Source organism: Sander vitreus, chromosome 8 (genome assembly GCF_031162955.1).
Source record: "Sander vitreus isolate 19-12246 chromosome 8, sanVit1, whole genome shotgun sequence".
NCBI classification, from domain to species: Eukaryota; Metazoa; Chordata; class Actinopteri; order Perciformes; family Percidae; genus Sander; species Sander vitreus.
The window spans coordinates 21,742,953-21,766,752 of record NC_135862.1 but is presented as its reverse complement, the minus strand read 5'-3'; the positions used below and the strand labels follow the sequence as shown (position 1 = coordinate 21,766,752).

The following is a 23,800-nucleotide window of genomic DNA, read 5'->3' as shown; positions in this document are numbered from 1 at the left end:
TTTTAAAAGTAGCCTACATTTACGGTAGCTAGCTAACGGTAGACTACAGAGACAGGGTGATATTTTCACGTCCGTTTCGGAGCGACAGAGGGAAAATATTTCAGTCGACACATTAAGTGGAAACAAAATGAGGAACCAACATTTGCATTCTAATCCGGTCCGATTCCTGCCGGTTGCGTAGGAACCGGTTTCATAGTGGAACCGGGTTTCGGTATCCAACCCTATCACTTATCCACCCCTGCATATCCACTTACACAAGTGTGGTACTAATCTCGAACCTTATGCGACTGGTTTTCTATTTTCATTGTAGTTTAGATCCTAAAGTCTTAGGTTCTCCTGTGGTTTGAAAGTTGAAGTTGCATCTCAGTTTAAGGCCTTTGATGTATATTGTAAGAGTAAGCAGCCTCTTGATAACTCCTCTCCAGGCTGTGTTTTGAGAGAAGGTGTTTTGGGCGTTGTGTTGTTTTTTTCTGCAATGCTGTGTAGGGGAAGAATACCCCCTTCTCTCTCTCTCTCTCTCTCTCTCTCTCTCTCTCTCCCTCCCTCTCCATCTTCTCCTCCCTCTCCCAGCCCTCTCAGTGACAGCAGACCCCCTGCTCCTGTTTTTGTGACTCCAGCATAGCATCTAATGAGCTCAGAAGAATTGCACCACAGGAAGAGTGACAGCCCCCGGTCATGTTTTCACCACCAATCCTGCAGCTCTCCAATCACACCCACTCCTAAATGTATCTGTGAAGCCATAAATGTATTCCGTGAGCTTCTTCTATTTAAATAGTTTGGATATGCGTAACTAATGGATTTACGGGGGGATCTTAGGACATAACAACAGTTTACCTGCAAAACAACTACCTTGTTACATTTTAAAATTGCCCATTGCCAAGCATTAGGCATTCTTTCAATTAGAGTTAGGTTTTATTTTCCAAGTCCTCAAGAAAGAGCCAGTAATTTGACAGGACCCATTCACTGTGGGAAATCAATATGGAAGCACTCACTAAAAGGAGATTTTATTTTTGACATTATCCAAGCTCTAGCATGTGTAATATACCTCACACCTGTTTCCTGAGAGTATCAAAAGGCGAAGATGTCTTTAGTCCTATTGTATGATTGTTAGCTAGTATCATCTTAAGAGATAATTGGACAGTAACATGTGATCATATTCCTGAACTGTTCCCCAGTATGGTGGACTGTGTGTGCTGCCATGTGCTGTTTTCAACTGTTATGTGCCATCTATATTAACAGTGCTGTCGGTAGGTGAACAGACTTGGTGACGAGGTGAACTGCCACCTACTGCCAAAATAATCACCACTTATTTGGAATGCACTGTTTTTCTTTCACTTTTTAATGCCTATGAGTCTAAACACACTCCACACGGTCAGTATAGTCTGCTCTGCTGCAGGTTTGCCTTACCTTGCAGAAGACATGGGCTCCTATTTTTAAGAAATCCATTAACAAGACTGGAAGTCTAAATCCCCATTGCAGCCCCTTAAAGCCTGCAATGTTCATCACACTTTATTTGAAACAGTTTGACAGAATGAACACACCATGGATGATTCTGCTAGATCCTTAAGGGAGTAATACAAATGTGAATTTGTCCTGAGGTTGGCCATAGAGGAAAGACCATGTGGTCATTAGATTCAAAAAGGTTTATCTCCTTGGAAGCCGCAAACTGCTGAGCAAAGATCATGAGAATCTGCCTACCAGTCCATGAGATACCTTGTGAGCACGAATGACCGTAAGGTGGAAGCAAATAAAAAATCTCACTGATTGCTCAAAATAAAGAGCTCATCTTTTAGGGAGTAGGAATGTCATTTTTATTGCCCATTGGTACTGAAATATTCAGACCTAACGTTGGCATCATTGCCAGGTTTAGAAAAAAAAGAATGCTGACCTAAACATCCTGCCACGGCGATGAGTAGAACAACCAGTCCATGTGCTACTCGGCTGTTTTCACCCATCCGAAAGAAGGTTTGTATTAGAAAATTCAATTTCTTTGACTTTTTAAACCTCCTAGAAAATTCAGCAGAAAGTCGTACGTGAACCCAACATATTTCAGACATCAGTGTAGCAGGGATTGACTCACTGAATGGCCTTTTGATGCAGCATTGGTGGGGTCATCTGTTGGACTGTGCAGGCATTTAAACCTGCATCACTTCCCACCTCTACATCTTTCTTCGGATGGACTGATTCCCACACCTTATCTTTCTTCTCACTTGGAGCCAGTTAACTTACCACACAGCTTTTCCTTTTTTTTTATTATATGTGGCTTCTCTCCTCTATTCAAAGAACTACAAATCAAAAGCCAGCACACTACCCCAGCCTGAAAATCGTTTTTCCTTTGAACACGTGTACAAATGATCTTTACCATGCTTGTTGTTATACTTTTCATGTTTTATTACAGTACCTTCTCATACGTAATAAGTGGTCGGTTGAATTAAAATTTTGGAATATCCTCAAACTAAGAGCAGTTTCTGGGCGAGCGTTGAAGTGTCTTCTGTCTAGCAGCCACAACTAGCTGCTGGTTTGCTTGGAGCTCGTCCTGTATTGCAGCAACATGCCTACTGTATATCATTATCATACATTACCATTTCAGGTCTGAACAAGATGAGGGAGGATTGAAGAATAATTCTGTTTTTGGGCAGAAACCTTGTCTGTTTTGACCTAATATTTATCCGTTGCACATTTATGAAAATGTTCTCTCTCTCTCTCTCTCTCTCTCTCTCTCTCTCTGAGTTTGACAATGGACAGAGAGTTGTATGCTGGATGATAAGGTCTGTGGGTGTGCTGTTTATTTTTGCTGCAGTTCTGGTTTCGTTTTCTGAATGGTATCTGCAGTAGGTAATTCAGGCCCGCGAGTGACCCAGTTAAGAAGGCCATGTTTGTGTTTATAGCTGGCTCTGTCCTCTCATCTCTAGGACACTGTTCGACTTTGCTGCTGTAAGGTAGAGCAGCCCCACTCTGCCTGGGAAGCAGTGACAGACGGACGGATAGACTGCCCTGTGAAGTGTTCTCCTTTTCATGGATGCCAGGGTGGTCCTGCTGCACTTATGGGCAGTCCTTGTCCTCCTGATAGCAGAACTGAAGTGGATTGAAGCTGCAGAGGTCTACACCAACACCTGGGCTGTCCAGATCAATGGGGGGCCAGAGGAAGCCGACCGCATCGCCAGGCAACACGGTTTCATCAACCACGGCAATGTAAGTCCTACTTACAGTATGTGTGCGTGCATGAATGAGTTAGTACACATGGAAGAGGCGTCTCTCATAGTTAACTATATCACTGCATGTGAGACTGTGTCCATACACAGCTATGGCTCGTAGGTGAACACTAATGTTACAAAACCGTTGTACATCAAAGCCGAGCATCAGAGAGCCAGACATGACCCCTCCAGGCAATCCTGTTTTTTCAGACTGTGAAAAGTGTGGCCTCCTCCTCCTCTTGTAGTTTAAGTGGGGCATACAAGACTTCCACACACACTGGCAGACTGGTTGTGTTTACGGAGGAGTGTCAGGAATAGACAAGAATAACAAGGCTGTTATTTCAGGGTCTCAAGGTTGTTCTATTTAATTATGATGTAGGTCATTTAGTTTTATTGCCACCACTATAGCTTCTGTTTTTGGTAGTAGTAGTTGGTAAAGTCATTTTAATTAAATGAGCCGTTGTGTCATACAATTTGAAGATAGGCCAAAGAAAAATAACTGTCAGAAGAGGTGAAGAAGAGGAAGGAGAGGGGGAAGTAGTAGTGACGTATTGTTCTTTCAGTGGTGTGTGAAGTCCCTTGAATATCAAAATGCTTCCAGTGCTAAGCTTTTCCATATTTGTGCTCATCAGATGACAGTGAGTCGCTATTTGGTCCCCTCTACCCCTGTTACGCCACTTCAGACTTTACTTCATTTGCATGCGTCTTTGTGGAGCTGCCTGAGTGCTGCACACGCCAGTGAACAGCCTTCTGGATTACTTCTGAGGAATATGCGTAGGTGGTTCTGCATGTTGCCACCCCACTTCTCCCCCACCTCATGAAGAGGATTTTATGAAAGAGGTTTGCAAAATCAATTCAGGCTTATGTTTGCTTTCTTTATTTTGTCAGATCTTTGTCTGGAGTGCAAGGCCAGATGTTTTTAGTCCACCTGATATCATCATAGAGAACAGTTGTCACATGGGTTTACAGCAGTATCCAGTATCCATGTGACTTAACATTGAGCTTGTCTGACTTACATCCTTCTTGGATCTGGAGTTCATTTAGTATTGATCTTGATAGTTGTGGTTGTTCCTATCTTCCAAAAGTCTAAATGCATTGAACTGTGCATTAAAAGGAAGTGTGCATTGGGTGTAATGGCCCCCTAACAGACTTTTACTGTTAATTGCTTCTGAGAATTCTAGATGGAGGATCAATCTCTAGTATTAGTGAATTGGGTAAAATGGATTGTTAAATATTCTGCTCACAGAGCACACATACATATTCTAGACAACCACCCAGGGACACAATGCTGTAGAGCAAAAAAAAAAAAAAAGTCTCTCTTCCTCTGAATGAGGCACTTCTTCTTTTTCATATTCCCCTTATGTGATCACTTTCCCTAAAAAACTTTTATGGCTTTCTTTCTCCTGTTTATCTCTCCTTCCCTCATATCACCCAAACCACGAAGACCTCTCCAGACTCTGTTCTGTCCGTTAAACCACTAGATTAATGTGGAGATGTATAGTTTTGTTTTTCCCTATTTGTGATTGAGTCAAAGGAAGTAGAGCTAGAAGCAGTCACAGGAACGAGTCTTTTAAGACAGCTGTCACTGAATCTCTAATGCCAGATGGCAGCTTGTCATTTTAGTACATCTGACATTAAGCCGCTCAGGTCCCCAAACGGGAGTAAAGCCCCAAAGTGGGTCCTAAAAAAACCTAATCACCTCATTCCAGCCAACCAACAGTACCTTTCTGTGATGGGTGCATGACACCACAGCCCACAAGATGCCTGTCTCCTTTACAGGTGTGCTTTTTTTTTTTTTGCAGTTTTGATGTGAGAAGCAGATATTCCAACAGAAGATATAGAAGTTTAAAGAGGGTGAAAATGGATACTAGGAAAATAGGAGAGTAGGAAAGAGGGTAGAAATAATTGAGATAATTGACAATTTCCCATTGGAAAAATATGAGTAAAAGTAAGACTTGTGGTAATAGCAGGATGGCTGTGAGTGTGTGTGGGAGACGCTAAGAGAGTATGGTATTACGAACCAAAAAGCATCAGTGCAAGATGACTGAAAGTAAAATTTAGTATGATCCACTGTCTGAAATTAGATTTTTTTGTGAGTACATCTTCAGTCATTGTTTCCCAGAGGCACCCAAATATGTTTTATTTTAGTCTCCAGTCCCTGAGTGGGTGCTATGAGAGAAGGATGATCTATGCACAGTGTCCATGCTGTGACAGTACAGTGTGGGTCATGTGAGGGTATGGGTTAAACAAGGCTGGGGGCCTTATAGGGGAAACGGCTTAGTCATTTTCCCATCATCTCTGGTGGTTGTTCTACAGAGCAGGAGGTAATGGAATTTTTATCACTAATGTGATTACAGGATCATTACGTAACTGTTGATTTGTTCGCTGCAATGCTCAGAAATGCCTTATTGTCTTGGTGCATCTTTATGTATTTGCAGATTCACTCATAATGTTTCAGCTAAATTTTATTTGAGTGGGCGTAAGGGGAAGAAAGCTTGTGTGTGTCTGAGTGGGTGTGTGTTTGCATGTGTTCATCACCAGGATTTAAGTGTAAATGTCATCGAGACTTCCCAGTGTGCATTAGCATTTTACAAGTTGTCACGGAGGGTTGTCCTGTCTGTTTTTCTGTAATATGTTCAATAGTGTGTGCTTTTTTTCTTCCAATAATGCTTTTGTGTCTGCGTGGGAGTTCCAGGCCATGGTCTAGAGCTAAATGTCACATTGTGTTCTTAGTGAGCCGAGTCAGAATCATTGTTTTTATGAGGATGGGCAGGCTTTGTGGGTGTTGACAGACTGAATCACCCCGCTCTGTGGACTAGACGTCTAATGCCAGAGTCTTTCTTTCTCTCTCTCTCTCTCTCTCTCTCTCTCTCTCTCTCCATCCATCCATCCATCCATCTGGGTCTCTTTCTATTTATAGCTAACTAACTCAAAAATATTGGCTATAGTGTAATCTGAAATAAACAATACACAAGTTATCCAACTTCCCACCGTCTGTTCCAGCGGCCGTGACCCTTTTCAAAAGTTGCCGGAAAACACTCCACGGGTTCTTGTGTTACAGAGGTGACAGGAAATTTCCAGCTGGTGAGCAAATGTTTGATTGCAGTCACCCTGTGTTGGCTGATTGTTCTATAATATTCCTTAGAAATTCAATAGTCCTGCTGCAATTTCTCTCTTTTTCAGTCCAGTTTTCCAATTTCATACCATCACAGCCCCAAACACACACAAACACATACCCGCTCTGTGCTGGGTAGAATGTAATGCGCTCCAAGGCCATTGTCCATTACTCTGCACATGATACCTTGCCAACTGTGTGATGCACCAGCCAGCCTATTAGCCAATTCTCTCTCTCTCGCGCGCTCTCTTTGTTGATTTAATTCAATTCAAATGAGGTGTATTGGCATGAAATATAACAAAATAAATGCATGAAATACATCTCACTCTTTTTTTTCTCTCTCTCTCTCTCTCTCTCTCTCTCTCTCTCTCTCTCTCTCTCTCTCTCTCTCTCTGGTCTTATCTGGCTGTGTGAGCTGGTCACAGCACGTCAGGATTGAGTTAATGTTGTATTGCTTAAGAAATGACACGGATGCTTTCAAGAATGCATATTGCAGTTTGCTCTCTGGGCAAGGAGAGTTTAATTATTTTATATTCAAGTTTTATTTGTAAAGCGAGCTCCGCCGGGCTGATAGTATCAGATAGTGTCATTGCTTTTTGTTTGGCTTGAGTGTGATTGTGTGTTTTTGTGTATATGTGGCAGTTGATTTGTTTGGCTTGCTGATGATTCTGTCCTCATTTTAAGGTAATAGTTTATTTAAAGTGCTTGTATTATGCTTTTTGGCTTCTTCCCTTTCCTTTATTGTCTTATATATCTTTTTTGAGCACGTTATAGGTCCATAAAGTCCACCCCAAAGGCACTTACCATCTCCAACAGAAAACACTGTTCACAAACTGCTCCAAACAGCTCTATTGTAGTCCAGCCTTTACTTCCGTGACAAACGTGCGTCACTTTGTAACACACGTTATAATGCTCGCCTAGCTGCTAGCGTGGCACGCCCTCATACTCTGCTTCTGACTGGCTAGTAGTCCTTACCTAGCTACTGCGCATGTGCGACTCCCAACAAAGATGGAGTAGAAGTGAGATGCCTCACTCGGTAGCTAAAACGGAGAGCTCAACACACAGGGTGAAAAGAGGAGCTGCAGCAATGTGCAGTACAACAAATATATGGTGTTTTTTGAAAATGAAACCATGTAAACATATTCTGATATAACCTCTAAATACAATTATGAACCTGAAAATGAGCATAATATGAGCACTTTAAAGGAAGATAAAAAAAGTATCTCTCTCTCGCTCTGGTTCTCTATCTCCGTCTCTGCCTGTTGTTTTCCCTCCAGTGCATACATGTTCTGAGATGTTTATATCCTCACTCTTCGCCATTCTAGTTTCTCATAAACCCATACTACACTGTTCTGCAGCAGTGCCTGCACTTGCAGTATTTGCTGTCTTCTATTCCCCCAGGACTTTGAAGGAAAAATAAGGAGTGCCTCTGAATAAAAGCTGTGATGTCTTGCTGTTGGCACTAACGAATCCCAATAGAAAGAGTCTCCAGAGGCGCTAATACTTTAGAATGGTACCGGGAGATTATTTTAAGAAAGAGAAGATTCTTTCTAATTTTTTGCTCTGTCACACTAATGTCCCACTTTTGTTCATTTTTTTTTTTTTTTTGTCACTGCAATAAATGTTCATTTTTGGAGGATTGAAATGCATCTTTTTAGATAATGCAGAAGTGATTAATCTCACATTGTTTGTTCCCCAATGTAAACAAGCGCCCATATTCATATTTTGAATTTACTGACTATGGCGTTCAAGCCACTGGATATCGGTACTTGACCGAAATAAGCCAGTACTAAGTAGTATTGCAAATTCTCTGGTCAAACGATACCTGAATTCGATCCTTTTTGTTCCCAGATCACATTTTACTCAACTGAATGCTTCAATTCACATGATGCAAAGTATTTTATTTGTTCAGTATCACAAGGTTACTGGTATTGGTACTGGTATTGTCATTTTCTTCAATTTGTGAATACTTTTGTAAAATTGAAATGAACTTGAATGGTCATTTTAGTCAGAACTTTAGTCAGAGCTTTTGTATTTTGTAATTTCAGTCTCATTCGGTTTGTTGACATACAGCTCAGCTGCAGGGCCCTTATTAATAAATCAACATTGGAAACAAGCATGTAATGTAGATATCTGTATCCCTCTGTTTTCTGTAATAGCCTGATTACTTTTGCAAGCTACAACTTTCGACACCCAGACACTTCATCATTCTGAATCGAGTAGAGCAGGGGTCTTCAACGTTTTTTAAGCCAAGGACCCCTTAACTGAAAGAGAAACGGAGCAGGGTTATGCATATTTAACTGGGCCTACAACAATATGTAGAGCAGCCTAACGCCTTCATACACACATTTTTAGTGCATTGAATACTAAGCTATTAAAATAATAATTGTTGGCATCATGTTTTAATGTAAAATAAACATGTGGCAGAGTGAATCCTTTGGATGAACTGTATCTGTGGATCTTAGTGACTGCCTTACTTATGGACCAGTAAGCCTATCCTCAGCGGGGGGTTCACAAATTGTGAAGCTGATTTAGATTTGCTAATCATTTTTGCAAATAAAATGCTGGATTCATATCAAGATATTTTAATTTTCATGGAAACCTTCAAAAAATCAATAATTTGATGGCCCCCCTGCAGTAACTCTGAGGACCCCCTAGGGAACCCTGACCCCCTGTTGAAGATCTCTGGACTAGAAGTTATAACTCTCTTGTTATTTCCTTCTTCCAAAACAGCCTGGAGTTGCGTTTTCATTAAAACAATTATGACTGGTGTGTTAACTGCATGCCAAATTAATCAGAGCACACAAGGCCATGCGACCGGTTGTCGACAAGCATTTAAAAAGCTACTTTTTGAATGGAGTCCGACCATAGATTGTAAATAAAGAGGTTACTGCTACATCACTTCCTGATTTCCCAAACTATAGATACCTGAGGCCCAAATCACAGAACGATTGTGCGTTAATTGCGCGTCAAAAAGATTAGTGGCATTAAAAGGAATTTGCTTTAACTTATTATTATTATTATTATTATTATTATTATTATTATCACGTTCATTTGTGTGTGTGTGTGTGTGTGTGTGTGTGCATTTGTTGTTGTGATGGTTAGTTATCTTAGGGTTTAGTTTAACCTTCTTGATCCTGCTTACTGCCTTACAGTCAAACTATAAAACATTTGTGACTGTCTGCCCGCTGGCACACCAATCTACAGCCTGTTCTGGCATTAGGTTGCCATGGAGAAATTTGCCAGCATATTATTTGCAGTAGATTGACTCAGTGTTGGGAGACTGCGGGGTCATTTCTGTTGGCAATACATTACTACACATAGTTCTCAAGGCCACTTGGCATTTAAAAAAGGTAATCCTCTTTCTATTGCTATTTGTACTTAATTATGACTTATCTTCCTGTGTTTATTGTTACCCTTCTCTCTTTAAATATGTGGCATTCAGTTAATACTTTTAAGTAGGTCTGTCAAACGATACATTTTTTTAATCGCGATTTAATCGCATGTTTTATCACATTATTAAAATTCTATTATTTTACATTTCAGAACTTTTTTTAAGTACATATTAACAATGGAAAGCCATTCTTACCAGTGTATCTTGATTGGGAATCAAATGAATGCAAATAAAGTTACTTTATGAACTTTACTTTAAGATTTGTATTTGTTTATTATTTATTTACTGTAAACAAAAGAAAAATGTGTGAATCTGTCATTATTGCACAATTCCTCCAAGTACCTAACTAAAAAAACTAAAAATCCCTATCCTTACTAGAGTCAATATAGTGTTTAGTAACTCCTAAATAATGTTGATTACTCACTGACGTCCAGTGATGACCGGTTAATGAGACAGTGTTTGCAGCACCTTGCAGCGGTTCCAGTGTGGCTGCTTTCTCCGTGTGGTACAGGCTGTGTATGGTGAAACTATTGTCTCCCTCAACGGCAACGAGACAGGTCAGAACATGCCAACCGTAGTACGTCTTTAAGACCCGAGTCCTCTACGATGCTGACAGGTCTGCAGTTAGTTGCCACCCATTTCGCTGTAGTAAGAGCTGTAGTCATTTTTTGGGATTTGGTTTCATCAACAGGTCGGCGAGTAGCACTCTCCAAATTAGTGCTTTTCCTGAGCCTGCTAGCATCAACCTGAGTCACGTTAACTGTACTACTATGCTTAGCTCGTAGGTGGTAGCTCAAGCTTGACGTGCTTCGGTGATATTTTAATTCGGCTTTACACAACGTGCATATGGCTTTCGACTTGTCTAAGAGCCTCCGGGAGTTTTGGAAAATAAAAAGCGCCATTCAGAATTGCGTTCCTGCTGTGTTTCTCCATCATGCCTGCAGCCTGCAGCAGCAGGATGTGTTAGGAGGGAGTATGGCAGCTTGATGATAAGTAACGGTGCGGCAAAGGGTCAAATAGTAGCCTGTTAGGCACGACGCAAAGCTGAGTGAAGTGTAAAATAAATTAATAAATGGCGACATATGATTAAAAAAAATGTACGTGTTATGCTCGGCCCTTAATCGCATCACGATTAACGCGTTAATGCTGACAGCCCTACTTTTAAGTATGTCAAATCAATTTGGACACAGCTTAGTTTTTTACAGGTATATGTGGTGTTTTATACCTGCATCCCTACTTTCTTTCCTTTGTGCTCTCTCTCCCCCCTCTTTCTGTTGTCCTCTCCCTTTCTTCACCCTCTACATTCCACTTTATTTCAGTGTTTGCTGATCTGAGTGAAGTGTGCCTCCTCATCCCAGAGCTGTCTTTCATTTAAATGCACCACTTCATTATATGGAGCTTGCAGTCACAGACCTTTTTAGCCGTTTCCAAACATGTCTCGTAGAAATGGGTTGGTGTGGTGCTAGAGATTTGCAGAAAGCATTACTCAAAACATGCTCAAAAGGCTGGTTTAACGAATCTTTGACCAGTAAAATTCTAGTTACGCCTTCTACTAACAGTGCATTGTAACAAGTTTGCAGTCAGGTTTTGGACTGGAAGAGAAGGAAGGTTAGAAAGAGGGTTGTTGTTTTCATGGTAACGGTGGTTGGATGACTCTAAGAGCAGACAGTATAGATCAAGTGTGTGGAAAAGGATAAAGTCTATCAGGCTGCTCTCTGTTCCTCTGAGATATGGAGCCAGCCATGCGTGTGCATTGTCTGCCTCCATTCAGGTCTCTTTTCTTTAGGGAGGTCTTTTTTAAGACTACTCACATTTATAATCTGCCCATTATTGACTTAGGATGGCTTTGAGTACATTGAAGATGGAACTTTCCTTTTTATAAGGCATTGACTTTTGTACACAGGGAATAATGTAACGCCAATGTAATTCAGCCTCGACTGCAGATACAATAGCCACCACTTTGCAAGTCTGTGTTCTTCTTTGGCTGCAATATTTCTGATTGTACCCATTAAATATAATTTTTTTACATTACAATTAATCCAGTTTGTCCAAGAACTCTTAGAGTATGTTCATGATATTGGAAGTCATGTAAGGATCAAGCTATTGAAGAGCTCTTTCAGTTTCTCAATTTACATTAACAAATTTCTCTTTCTGTCTACGTGTGCATCACTGCATATGTATTATTGACCTCATTGAAAAAAAAATGCTAATGCAATTCAATAAAAGAGCCTGATAACAAATGGCATTTTTAATGCTTATACGCCTAGTGTTGTTTCTTTAGATAGTCTGGATCAACTGAAGTACATTTCCAAGATAAAGCCTGACATCCACATGCTGGATGTCAGGCTTTGCCCCTCACTTTCTGCTCTCTGCCGTTCTCGAAATCCCTTCGATACTGGGAAACGACATCCTTCGAGCTAGCGAGCTACACGCTTTTAGCGTTTTAAAGACAATTTGGATTGTGCAATAAGACAGGCCTGCTTGGTTCTTTCGGTGAAGGATTGTAAAGATTTACAAAGAATATGTTTATGGCATTTACTCTCTAACTGGGGCATTTTGGGACCGATTGGCGGGAAATGCTATGTACGAAGTACACACAGCGATAACACTGGTTAAGAGCAAATTACATTTAACCATGTATCCAGCTAATTTAAATAGCTCACGTTACTGTATTGTGTGAACAGTTAACTTCATTTTATATTTTATGTGGGGTTTTCTTTTGCGGGGTTCAAATATTCCACCTAAACAAGTTCCTTCCCAAGACTATTTTGCAAAGCCACTGTTGCTGCATCCGGAGACAATTGTGGTTGGTTTAAAGAAATGCCAGAGCATTTATTTCTCCTATCCCAGAATATATGTGTGGTGTAACCAGAGCTATCTCCACAGCGCTGTATAGATAGGTCTGGCAATTTAAGACTACTTTTGGAAAATAGGTTCTCAAAATGCATTACACTGTTGAATCAACGCTTCTTTGGCATTGTCTTTTCACAATTTTAAGTTTCAGAAAGGTAGTACTACTATTTTATTACATACAGCGTATTATGATATTATTCCTTGTTGGTTCTCCTCACTGAATGTTCCTGAAAGATCATTTGCAATGGACAGGGGCTATATGTATGTGAGCAGACTATTAGAAGTATAAATCCGATCTAATCTATGCGCGTGCAGGTCCTGAATGTGACATTCACACAAATCCTTGGCTGTTGCATATTTTTACTCAGAGCAAATGCAACTGTCAGGGTGTCTGCCTGTACCGGGCATGCAGCATTCAGCCACAAATTACAGAATAGTCGAACAGTTTAAAAGTTGGCTGCATAACATTTGTTTTGGTTCAGTGGCTCAGGCTTGTGAACTCCATCATGTCAGAGTGTCTACAGACAATATCACTGCAAAACACTTTGAGAAGCACTGCCTCTGAATTGCTCTGGATGCTCATTGCATCAATGCTTTAATTATAAATGATGTCAATTTAATGCATTGATCTCCTAAAAGAAATAATCAAATTACTCCGGCTTTAGCAACAATCAATGTGAAACATTTGCAAGATGCAAAGATCAAAATGAAATGAAACTACTCACTCTATTGCCATATAAAATATAAATGTTAAAACTCTAATAATAATAATATAACTACTGCTAAGGTACTACTGCTGCTGCCGCCGCTGTAGTACAAGTAATATTATTGCTCAGAGTAAAATGTGTGCCGAACCCTGTTTTTTTACTGTTTTATAATCAGTGTAGAAGAAACTGTTTTGTTTTATTGTTACTGAATCAGTTTGTGTTTCCCAAAATTGAACTCAGTCACATCAAGAAGAAAAATAAGAATAAGCCCTCTTAAAGCAAATTTCCAGCTTGAGTGATTAAATTACATCAATGTCCAGCCAGCAATCTACACACTGGGGCTGCACGATATGTGGAAAATATGCGGTATGTGATAATGTCGCGATAACGATATTACTTGCAATAAATAAACCAATATTAAAGTGTATTCAGTTATGCTGCTTTCAGTATTCTGCTAAAATACAACAAATTTCTTGTTGAATTTAAACAAATGAAGGGAAATCATTTCCAACATTCTTTTAGTGAACAAATTGAACACTGAATTGAATATAAAAGTTAAGTAAACAGTTACATTTCAGAGTGCAGTTTTTTTTACTGACATTTTCTTTCAACTAACACAAAAAAATCTCTTGAGTGTCTTTCGCGATACGTTGCAGCCTTTCGCAATGTGTTTATTTCGGCAGTTAATATCGCGATGACGATTAAAAAACAATATATTGTGCAGCCCACACATACTAAGCATTTTTTTTAATGTCTGAAAAAAAGTGTCTCTCTCTGCAGTTCTACTGTAGTCCTGGGAGTTCATCCTTTGTCCTGCCCACAGGTTAAAAAAAGACCAATGCACAGACCTTGAGTCAGCTTTGGGCTCTCCACATTGGGAATAACCATAGGCATACTGCATTCCAAACAATAGGACTGTTCAAGCAATGCGAGCAAAGAGTTACTCACTGCACAGTACAGACTGTACTAACATAGTGCAGTCAGATGACATTTCTCTTCCCTGATCCTGGCTTTGAGAATATTATTAGAAATGTAATATGAGGGGGTATCAAGAAGGGCATAAATGAAAATAACAATTCGAAATAAAACAATACAGTTATAGGTGAGCGGGGGGGATTATTACCCAGAGGGGTGAGTGAGGGATCAGATTAGTGCTCAGCCAGTATTACATTCTGCTGGGAGAATCTCTGATTTTTTCCCAGCTCCACTACACAAAGCCTACAAGTGTACCAACAATAATTTCATTTGACTGTGACTAGGACACGAGACGAGTTATTAAGAAGTTATTAGTTTTTTTTTTTCCTGCTGTGTGCCCACACTCTGTCTATCATAAAATGGCATATTTGGATAACTCACAATGATATCTTTTGACATTTTAGCATTTCATTTTTAAATTTCATATCCTGTTTGGATGCCTGTATAATACCTTGGATTTTTCTTTTTTGTATGTGCAACCAGTCAATTTGGCATGAATATTTTAAGACCACATGAAATGTAAATCAGAGCTCAGTACACAGAGTTAATTTTAATGAAAGGGAGTTATGGGCAGAGGTTCAGCAGGGGTCTGTGGTTGAATGTTTGCATTGCATTTATAACGCTTAAGAGTTTTTTTTTAATTTGTGGAGATATTGATTCCACACCAGCAGTAATGAAATACTGGAGTTAAATGTATTTTGCCCGTAGTTCAGAGACGTACTGGGAGGCTGTGAATTGAAGCAAGTCCTATATACTTATGCACATATTGCCTTGGAAACCCTTCTATGGTACATGCACATCCGTCTTACTACATAACACAAGATCTCAAGTGCCAAATGAGGCATCTCACTGCATGTCAGGGCATTTCAATTATGGATTTCCAACGCACGTGCTATTTCTGGTTTTTGACATCTGGGATGTTCCACAAGAGACTGGTGCAGCAATCAAGAACCAGCATGCCATTTTTAGGTCTTTAATGTAAGAGAAGGGGGGGGAAAAAAGTATTACCTTTCTTTTGGATCATACAAATGACCTTCCCTGTTGTGTTTCAGGGATTGTGTAGGAAGGAAAAATAATGTATTAATTATTCATTAATAAGTAAAAGACAAATCAAGTAAAACGTTTGTCAACCGGCACATAAAAATCTACAATGATGTATTGTCTTACACAGGCCAAGCCCAAGACCACGGTCCATGAGCTTTTTCCCTCTGTTTTTTTTTTCCTCTTTATCCTCAAGAAAAGTCTGACAAGATATGAAAAATATGATACCAGAAAAAGTTGTGCAGAGCAAAGTGTACTTTGTGCTGCTGTAAAAGTAAAAAATATGACCTTTTGAGGAAAGCAGAATGGAGAAGTAAAAGGTCTGCAAGGCTGGAGATATCAGGCTCGCCTCTGAAGCGTGTCTCTTGGTCAATTGCGGGCTGATGCGATTTAGCTGAGACAAGACAGAGAGTGATGGTGAAATAACAAGGCAGCTGGGCCTCCCGAACTCAGGCACTGTTTGATTCAGGTAGCTTCTTCCTGGAGTTTTTTCACAGTCAATCATACATTATTTAATTACAAGATAAAAGCAAACAGTCCAAAGAATAGATCTTTATATTTCATTCATGAATGGCGTCCTGATTTATATACATATAGATTAAAGTTACTCTCTAAAATACAGTATATGGGTTTTAAGTCAAACTATGAACATTTGTGTAATTAGTGGCTAGCGATCCATGTGAGTTCTTCTGTATGAGTGCATGGGTGCTGTCATGCAGATCCTCACCCAGAGATTGGGAGTTGTGTGTGGTAGTTACAGTATAAGACTGTCAGCTCATTTTCAGCCTGAATAATGAAGAACGAGTATCTCGAAGAATGACTGTTCAAGGCAGAGGATGAATGCAGAATACTTTTGCAGTGTTCCTCTCCAATCCTTTGTGGGCAAAGACAGAGCACTGAGCCGCATGAGCAGTTCTGTCTCAAATTTAAACGATGCAGAGGTTCTTCAAATTGTATTCGCTAAAATAAAACTGACATGAAAGAATGGAGCAGCTGACCCAGAACATACCAGGGGCTTTTTGTTCAAAATGGCACTTACAACCTTCTGGGTCTTAGCTCTTGATAAAGAGTTTGTCTCAGATATACAGTGATTTAAGTTGTGGAAAATGGGTTCCATAGGGTAATAGTTTATCTGATGCAGTACCTTCTGTTCATTCACATGAATACTTTAGCCCATGATAACCCTTTTAACTCCAAATCTACTTTCTCTCCTGCGCCGCAGAGATCTGCGCTAACTTAAACATATTTTTAGTCTGTTTTCATTAACTGATAAAAGAAATACAATTTCCACACATCTTGATTTACACTTTTATTCCAGATACTGGACAAGCATTTATGTATATTTCATGGTCATAATAAGGAGTAATGCACCAACTACCTAAATCTCCCCATTAAGAGGTTGGATAGAATAGGGTGCACTATAAACTTTTAGACTATGTTATACAGTAATGGGAAAGATGACTGCAATATTTATGATTATTTTTGTATACACTAGCTGTTGTAAAGCTATACCCCCATCATACATCTGTCCTTCATCTGTGCTGCATTAGCTCTGCAATGGAGGCTACAGGCTATTCAATCTCACATGTTGTACATAGGAACGAATTGGGAGTGTTGTAATACAGAACTCTGAATTTTTCAAACACATTGTAGCAGTGGAGTAGTTCCACTTAGCCAGACAATAGTACATACATGCATGTCATAACAATGTAAAGTAATGGCACGGCTGAACCCATATTTAAGCTTGCATGATGCACGTTTATTAATCAGGCAAACAGTCACTATAATCATAGCAGGCTTATCATGATGTGTCCACCCTTCTAAAGCAGTGTAGCAGTGGAGTAAATTTAGTTGAGGGATGACAATTGTGAAGATTCCTTATCAAGCTATTAATTTTAAGGCACCATAGAGGCTGTAAAAAAAATGACTGACACTATTTTTCCTCAGGTTCATCATATTGTAAGCCTAATGGCATTCTTCTGCCAGCTCAATTGTTGTTTTGTGTTATAGGAGGATTGAAAAATGAACAGCGCAACACAGCAGGCTGCCTTGATCCAGCCTTTAGAAAATGTCTGTCTCTAGTGTTACAGATGCATGGCAGGAAATTGGAAAACAAAATGAGGTTAAAAAATGTATTAAGGTTCCCAGGGTGTTAATCCGTTGTTCTGTTTTGCAGAAAGCCTTCTCACTATGCTCCCGTCCTAAGCGTAATAGAAAAAGTCCTAAAAGTGGTAGTTGCATGATGGAGCTTACCAGAATGCTTCAGCCATTTATCATTGTTATGAAGGCTATCATGGGACCTTGCACAAGAGTCCTTTATAGTAAGTGCTGCGTTCTCTCATATTTTCAGTGCTGCCACACAAGTGCATACACCCCACACTGCATTAGATTTATATAAGCCTGCTACAATATGATGTCTTTAATCTCTTACATCATAAATAAAAACGTCCCATGGCTGAACTCTATTTTCCCCTTCACACAAATAATTGTTTTCTAAATCATCTTCCAATTATTTTTCTCTTCTTGCCTCCTGTTTGGGTTTTCTTGTAAAATGATTATAGACATTTGGTCTGTAAATCCTCGCTTCTACTGATCACTGTATTGTGTTGAGATGAAATGGTTGTAAATGCCATGCCCTTTGCAGCGAAGGGATGTTTTGCCTTGAATAGCACCATAACAACGCTTTCCCAGGCTTGGCTGAATGTCATGGGAAAAAGCCCACTTTAATAGCTTAATTTATGCTTAATCATTAAATAATCTGACCACTGTCTCAACAACATCGTCATGCCGGTGTTAGCCCCTGTTGACAATAAAAAAAAACACAGTGAAATTATTAAATGAAGTGATCAAATAATCAAGTAGGAGTATTTTCTTACTTTCTTGCCTGCCTTTTAAGTAAGTGGCAGCGAACCTTTAATCACACTGCACAACAGTCCCTAATTGTTACCTCTTTACAAGATTCTGTATGCACGCAGCAGTGATCGTTTTTCCCTGTAACACTTTTTTTGTTTGAAATGTGCCTTTTTTAATGGCAGAAGGGATGAGAGTGTTAAGTGACCACATATTAATTATGATTTTAGTTTGATGTTATTAATAAGTCATAGTACGAGTACACATGCTTACACAGATGATATGATTCCGTATTTGTCTTGCCTTTTGTTTCTGAAGCATTTGTGCAGTGACTCATAGTAGTCCAGCGCGTTTAACTGCTTCACCATCACATCAGGTTTGGGCACAAAGCCAGCTCCCGTACAGAGGTTATTTCAGGCGCTCATGAAGCTATGCACACTCCCATTCTCAATACAAAGAGACCCTGATTCTTAAACTCTGTGTTTCAATGTCCTTAACTGTCTGTGCTTAAGTTCAAAGAAAGGGCTTAATGCTCCATGAATTTGAACGAGACTTGGTTCAAAGTCACACCCCTCCACTCTTGTAGTTGGCTTGCTCTTCTAGTTCCATGGCCGCTGCACGTTCTGGGCCCCTCTCGGTAAACGGATAGAGGCAGCTTGAGTCTTTCTTTTTGAGCTATGAGGCCACCGTGAATTATCTACCTTTTTTTTCTTCTGGTGTACGCAAGCAATGTAAGAATAGGTTGTTATTATCACATAATACAATTCTTTCAATTCAAACCACAATATAATTGAAATACTATGTATTAGTATTAGATCTGTGGAAGTAGATACTACTTTGATCTTGTTTTCCTCACATCTAGATACAGAGAAATCACTTTATATGGTTCAGGCAAGAATTCACTTGTTTTTTCCCCATAGTCTTAAATATTAGATTTAAAAGGTAAACGTTTTAATAAATAACGATAAACATCAGACTGAAATATAAATATGATATATATACATTCTCTTGCTTTTAGGAGAACAAATGTAACAAATTAATTAAACGGTGAATGTTTCTAAGCCAGCTGCTGCTGTTGGACATCATTGAGTCTCTAGCTACACACATATCAGACAAACGGTGTGCCGGGCTCTTTTCTCCATACATCTCTGCTCCACCTACTTCTAGTCATTCCCTCGTCCCCAACGTGCAGTTCTTTTCGTCTTCTTTTTTGAGGACTCATTAATGAGTCACGCTAGACTCAAAAATGAGTCCAAATGGTACCAAAATGGGTTCTGTGTGGTTTTTGGAGGCGTTTATATGGTATGGGCCTCCATCTAATAAAATGGCAAAAAGACTGAATAATAGAGGTGTGCCTTGCACATAGGGCTGTTGACCCTATCTGGGCAGACAGCTCAATCCTGATACCAAAATTGCTTTTCGTCGCTGGATTGCCAGTGACACATCTAACCTACTGCCCCTTTCGACCCACTGCAGCGAATGGTGAATCACCAAAATGCTGAACTGGGCAGGCAAAGGAAAAAAAACATCACAGCACCTCAGACAAATGCTACAAACTGAATTGACAATGTCCAGAAATGCATACAGCACAGTATACCGTAGATAAATCTGATCATTTGTAATACGTTCACATACAGTCAGTTTTTCCCCCTGCGTTTATACTGAGCAGATAGGAAGACATGAATGATTTTAATAAGGCTCTTAACATGAGGAGAGGGATAAAATGTAAGCACTGAACGTGTCAGTTTTATTAGATGGAACCAGAGGGAGCCTCGCTGGGTGGGGTGGGCGAGTAAAAGACACATAGAATAAAGGAATTAAACTGACGCGTGCTGCATGGAAATGGAAGTGAAACCTATTTACTGAAGTTGTTGAAAACTAGGGTGATGAAGCCTGACAGAGGCTGCTCTGGCACCAGGGAATTCAGCATAGGTGATGTGTAAAAGAGCAGTGGTCTGAGTTACACTCTGCAAATGAATAATCCAGCAGCCTCACAGCGCTCTTAAACAGGCCACCGTCAAAGGAAGGAGCCTGAGGGAACAGCTGGAGCCTGAAGTATTCTTTTTTTTTATTGATCTCATCGCACACAGAGGCAGCAGAAGACCGAGATATAGAGGTGTGCGTGAGTCGGTGTGTGTTTGGTGAGTGCATGTGTGCACAGGTGTTTCTTCATTGCTCTGTGATGTTTAAGTGAGAGTGTGAGGGGATCTCTAAGATTTAGTTTTTTTCATGCAGCATTGTTGCATCTACGTCTGAAGGTGCTGACAGCTTCCAACTTCCCTTAGCTGAGCCCTTGAAGTGAAGGGCACATACTGCACATTTCCCTTTTAGTAGTCCGTCACTGCAGCTGAACACCCACGGCACCTCTTTCAGTGCTCCTGCCTCCCCGCTTGCAGCCATTGATAGATTGACTGATCTGAGTCTGTAAAAAATCAATAGGACAGCACATTGAGTGCTCTTCACATCGGGTTTTCATGGACTGTAGTTACTGTACTAACAAGTAGCAGGCTTTTCATTCCTTAAGAGAGTGTGCCTTGCATGACTTGTTGACAACATGTGGAAACAAAGTCTTGTAGAAGCACAAGGGCGCTATTAACATAAATGAATGGAGGAGGAGAAAGAAGAGAGAGACATTGTTTTTTGCATGACAGAGTCAAGTGCAGGTTGTATGTGCTATTCACTTCAGAACATTAAAAAAGGTATGGCAGAGCAATCAAGGCGACATGCCGCCTCTAGGCATAAACTATAAGCCAACAGCGCTTAGGTTGTGCTTAACCAGCACGACACCTTAGAATACTAAACACTGTAACATACTCAATATTTCACAACATTTCCGGTCGCAATGAGGTTGTTTTTCTATTTTTAATTCACTCTCCCGCTATTTTTTTGTTGTTGTCTTTTTCCTCATTTGCATAACGCTATGCTTCATTGCTTAAGCTCTTTGTCAGATGCACGGTGGCACGTTGCTTCTTTAGATCCAAAGAGCACTGATGCTGTTCTGTTCAAAATGTCTGTTTACTCTACCCGTCTCCCGACGGCTTGAAAATTAACCCAGTTTGATCTCAATCCTTTGCTTTCTGCTGAAGTTGTTTTCATACATCATCAAGTCTTCTCCTGCTTTTCCTCATGGCAAGAGGAAGAGGCCCCTTGCGGTCCCAGTTTTAGCAAACACTTTGTTTACCAATGCATCTAAATCTGTGTTAGTCTATTCCTCATCCTCTCTCTTCTTTTTTTTCTCTTCTCTGTCGCTCGCTCTCTTTAGTTCTTGCTCAATGAATAGAAAAAGCAGTATTACATGGAGAGATGCCTAGCTTCCCTCACCCCGTAATCTCAGAGCAGGTTAACCGCATGGTTACTAATATCACCATTCAAAGGAGAAACCAGCCCCACTGCTGTGCTGGACCACTGCAAAAAGCAATGGATTCAACTCTCCCTTGACTCCATGAATATGCATTGCTCCGGTGAAGCATGGTTAATGTTGGGTGTTTACTAATTTGGTTACCACATTTCTCCAACCAAGAGAGGGTTTGAGACCGAAGAATCAGCCCAGTGGGATACATCTTAAATTAAAAAGGCAAGAAGTAATCTGAAAAATGTAAAAGGTCTCTCTCACAGACACTCTCCCTCACATGCAAGGTATTTTTTTTTATTTTTTTTTTTTTTATATCTGTCTCGAGCTCTGAGTCTTTGGTGTGTGTGTGTGTGTGTGTGTGTGTGTGTGTGTGTGTGTTTGCATTTGCACGCACATATGTGAATGACTTATACCAGCGTGTTTGTGAGTTGGTATCAGTGCCACTCTGAGGAAGGTTTGACTGAGTGATGATAGCTTTACTGTGTGTGTGTGTGTGTGTGTGTGTGTGTGTGTGTGTGTGTGTGTGTGTGTGTGTGGTTTTTGATAAGCCTGTTCTCCCTGCTCTGTCTCTTATCTTTTCTCTGAAAAATCACACCACAGAGATAAATTATATCAGGAATGCTACTTTGTTCACATTTTTTCTGTCCACGGCAAATGCGTGAGATTCATATACTCAGCCTATTTAATTTTCTGGCCTAATCTGACTCTAAACCCATTGCATCAAGGCATAAGAGATACACTGTAGATCCACCATGTTTTATTCAGGCATAGAATCACAGAGGATGATACCATCATTGATTAGAATTACAAGTCATTTACTGTGACAGAACTGTTTGAATTTAGATTTATGTTAATTTTAGCCAAAGGTCATGCATCAGTAGGGGCTCCCTTAGTGTCTGGTGTGACGCATGCCTTTTGTAGCCATTCCCGTTGTTTTCCACCTTCTTCACTCATCTATTCTCTTTTTTCTCTCCTGCCTCACTTATATTTCCCTTCTATCTTTCATATTCCATGTGTTCTACTCTCCCGGAATAGAAATAGGTCTAGATGGGCACAACATTATTCAGACTAAGGTCTTTGTGCTTTCCCCACAACTGCTTTAATAACTCTTCTTTATATTTATTCAAGAACATTTATTCAATGGCCCAAATCGGTTTTCACACCTTTCATGCTTGTTACTTTACCACTACCGGAGGGATGGTCTTCATAGGCATTTTGTTAAAGAGTTGCTATTCAGCCACATAATTAGCAAAAACTGTTTTGTGGCTCAGCTTTTCCCAAGACAACAAATCCCCTGAGCTGGGTAATGCAGACGAGGCGGGCAACATGCAGGATCGGCGCTAAGATGCAAACAAATAATTACCCTTCGTTTGAAAACACTCAATTAGCCTCTATCTTAGAGTAAAATAATGACTTTCTCCCACTAAGAGGAACCCCAGAGTTTCAGCTGTAATTAGTCCAAAAGATGGCAGCCCAGTGGCTCAGTGGAGACTATAATAACACAACAGTTGTATTAACTTCACAGCAAATACCGCACCATACAGAGGAAGCACCCATTGCTATAGGGATTGTGCACTGTATGTGTTGTGTGAGTAAGCAAGATAAATGAAAGTAAAGGGAATATATATAAAAGGAAAAGCGAAAGAGGAGAAAAGGCTCGGTGGGCTGTGTGGCAATCAATGTGCTCTGCTGTGCCTCTGACATTTCTATCTCAGATGTGCAACAGAAGCTGCCTCTGAGTGCCTCTCTACTGTACAGAGGAGCAGAAGAGCATTGTGTGCATTGCTGTATGTGTCATCCCACTATCCTCTTCCATCAAGGTTAGTGGAATCATATATCACAGGCAGTGAATAAAGGTGCACACTGTTTGGACTCCCACATCTGTAGGGGAGAGTGTGCACACTTGTAAGTTCAAAGTTGTTCAAATTACAAGCTTGAAATTCTTGACATTTACATCTGACCCCATTTAGACCGTTCTCAGTTCATAAGTTATTTTAAAAACAGACAAAGAATTCAAGTTCCTCTCACGGCTGTATCGGGGAATCCAAGAAAGAGCAGACGGAGAGGAATATTTTTCCATGCTAAATACTAAATAGCATAATAACACAGATTAGGGGGACCAGATGAGAATGGGTGAAATTCGCAACAGGGGAGTTAATAATAAAGCAGCGCCCCTTAGCTGTGATATAATCACAACATACCACGGGCTGTTGAGCTATTGCTTAACAAAACTTTAAAATTAAACTTTATTCTTAATTGAGTGAATTACTATTATTGCTGTGTCTCTAACTAACCACTGATGCTAGTGTTTTATCCCTG

General features: G+C 40.1%; 1 protein-coding gene across 4 annotated transcripts in view; it reads left to right on the top strand.

Annotated features, from left to right (window-relative positions):
- The window catches only part of furinb (furin (paired basic amino acid cleaving enzyme) b), a 79,436-nt gene that overhangs the window by 3,920 nt on the left and 51,716 nt on the right, over positions 1-23,800 (top strand). For 3 of the 4 annotated variants that reach the window (XM_078257483.1, XM_078257482.1, XM_078257486.1), the window contains exon 2: positions 2,913-3,192. In XM_078257483.1, the coding sequence (XP_078113609.1) occupies positions 3,016-3,192 (177 nt within the window). In that variant the 5' untranslated portion in view covers positions 2,913-3,015. Of the gene's footprint in view, positions 1-1,780; positions 1,966-2,912; positions 3,193-23,800 lie in introns of those variants that run through there. The other variant, XM_078257485.1, reaches the window with a different exon arrangement.